Source organism: Propithecus coquereli, unplaced genomic scaffold, assembly GCF_000956105.1.
Source record: "Propithecus coquereli isolate 6110/MARCELLA unplaced genomic scaffold, Pcoq_1.0 Scaffold35, whole genome shotgun sequence".
Classification (NCBI taxonomy): domain Eukaryota; kingdom Metazoa; phylum Chordata; class Mammalia; order Primates; family Indriidae; genus Propithecus; species Propithecus coquereli.
In genome coordinates, this window is record NW_012149174.1 from 2,858,448 (window position 1) to 2,859,843 (window position 1,396).

The 1,396-nt window shown below is 37.5% G+C and overlaps 1 protein-coding gene across 1 annotated transcript in view; it reads left to right on the forward strand.

The window, feature by feature from the left end:
• QRSL1 (glutaminyl-tRNA synthase (glutamine-hydrolyzing)-like 1) overlaps positions 1–1,396 on the forward strand; it is a 28,371-nt gene that overhangs the window by 17,668 nt on the left and 9,307 nt on the right. The window contains exons 5-6 of the mRNA XM_012651126.1: positions 84–259; positions 340–452. Of these exons, the coding sequence (XP_012506580.1) occupies positions 84–259; positions 340–452 (289 nt within the window). The remainder of the gene's footprint in view (positions 1–83; positions 260–339; positions 453–1,396) is intronic.

Genomic DNA, 1,396 nt, shown 5'->3' on the forward strand with positions numbered 1-1,396 from the left:
TTAAAAATATACTTTTAAAGAGTAGATTTCAAATATAATAGAGATATGTCATTCTTCTAAAGATAATTCCGTTTAACTTCCAGGGCTTTAGGATCAGATACAGGAGGATCGACTAGAAATCCTGCTGCCCACTGTGGGCTTGTTGGTGTCAAACCAAGCTATGGCTTAGTTTCTCGTCATGGTCTCATTCCCCTGGTGAATTCAATGGACGTGCCAGGAATCTTAACCAGATATGTGGATGATGCAGCAATTGTGTTGGGTATTTTTATGATTCTATGTTGTTTGAAACAATTTCACTGTAAAACAATATCTGTCACTCATAAGTATTTCTCCTTACAGGTATACTGGCTGGACATGACCCCAAAGATTCTACCACAGTACAAGATCCTGTTAAACCATTCATGCTTCCCAGTTTAACAGATGTGAGCAAACTATGTATAGGAATTCCAAAGGTAAATTCTTCCTTTCATGACTTAACAGAAATATCGTCAAGTCAAATAGAGAGCACAGACTTGGAAAGCAGAATGATTGGGTTTGAATCCCTGCTCTGCCACTTTTATTAGCCGTGTGACTTGAGCATGTGACTTAATCTCTCTAAGTTCAATTTCCCCATCTGTAAAGTGGGGATAATAAAAATATCAACCTCAGAGATTTGTGAGGTAATGGTCATGTTAAGCAGGGGTCTGTAAACTTTTTCTGTAAAGGGCCAGATAGTAAATATTTTAGATTTTGTGGATCATACAGTCTTTATTATAACTACTTAACTCTGCCATTATAGTGAGAAAGCAGCCTTAGACAATATGTAAACAAAATAATGTGTCTGTGTTCTAATAAAACTTTATTTTCCAGGAAAGGTGGCTGGTTACATCCAGCCCATGGGCCATAGTTTGCCAGTCTCTTATGTAAAGGACTTAGCCCAGTCCCTTACCTTGCGTAGTAAGACTTCAATAAATGTTATCGTCTTTATTATTATTACTACCACTACAGCACATATTACTGTAGCAATTAAATAATTCATACATGAATGTAATCATGTTGAATTACTGACCTTTTAAAAATATTAAACTTAGCAATATATTAATGCTTTAAACATTTTAAAAATCTTTTAGAAAGATAAGTTACTGTGCAGAATAATGAGATTTCTCAGCCTCAGTGCTATTGGTCTTTTGGGTTGGATAATTGTTTGTGGGAGGAGACTGTCCTGTGGGTTGTAAGATGTTTAGTAGCCTCCCTGGCCTCTACCCCTGAATGCCAGTAGCACCCCCACCATCACCACAACCCCACAACCAAAAGGTCTACAAATATTGCCAAATGTGCCCTGGCTGGGACAAAAAGACAAATCGCCTCCAGGTGAGACCACTGCTGTAGAGAAATACTACTTTCTTTAAAATGTTTC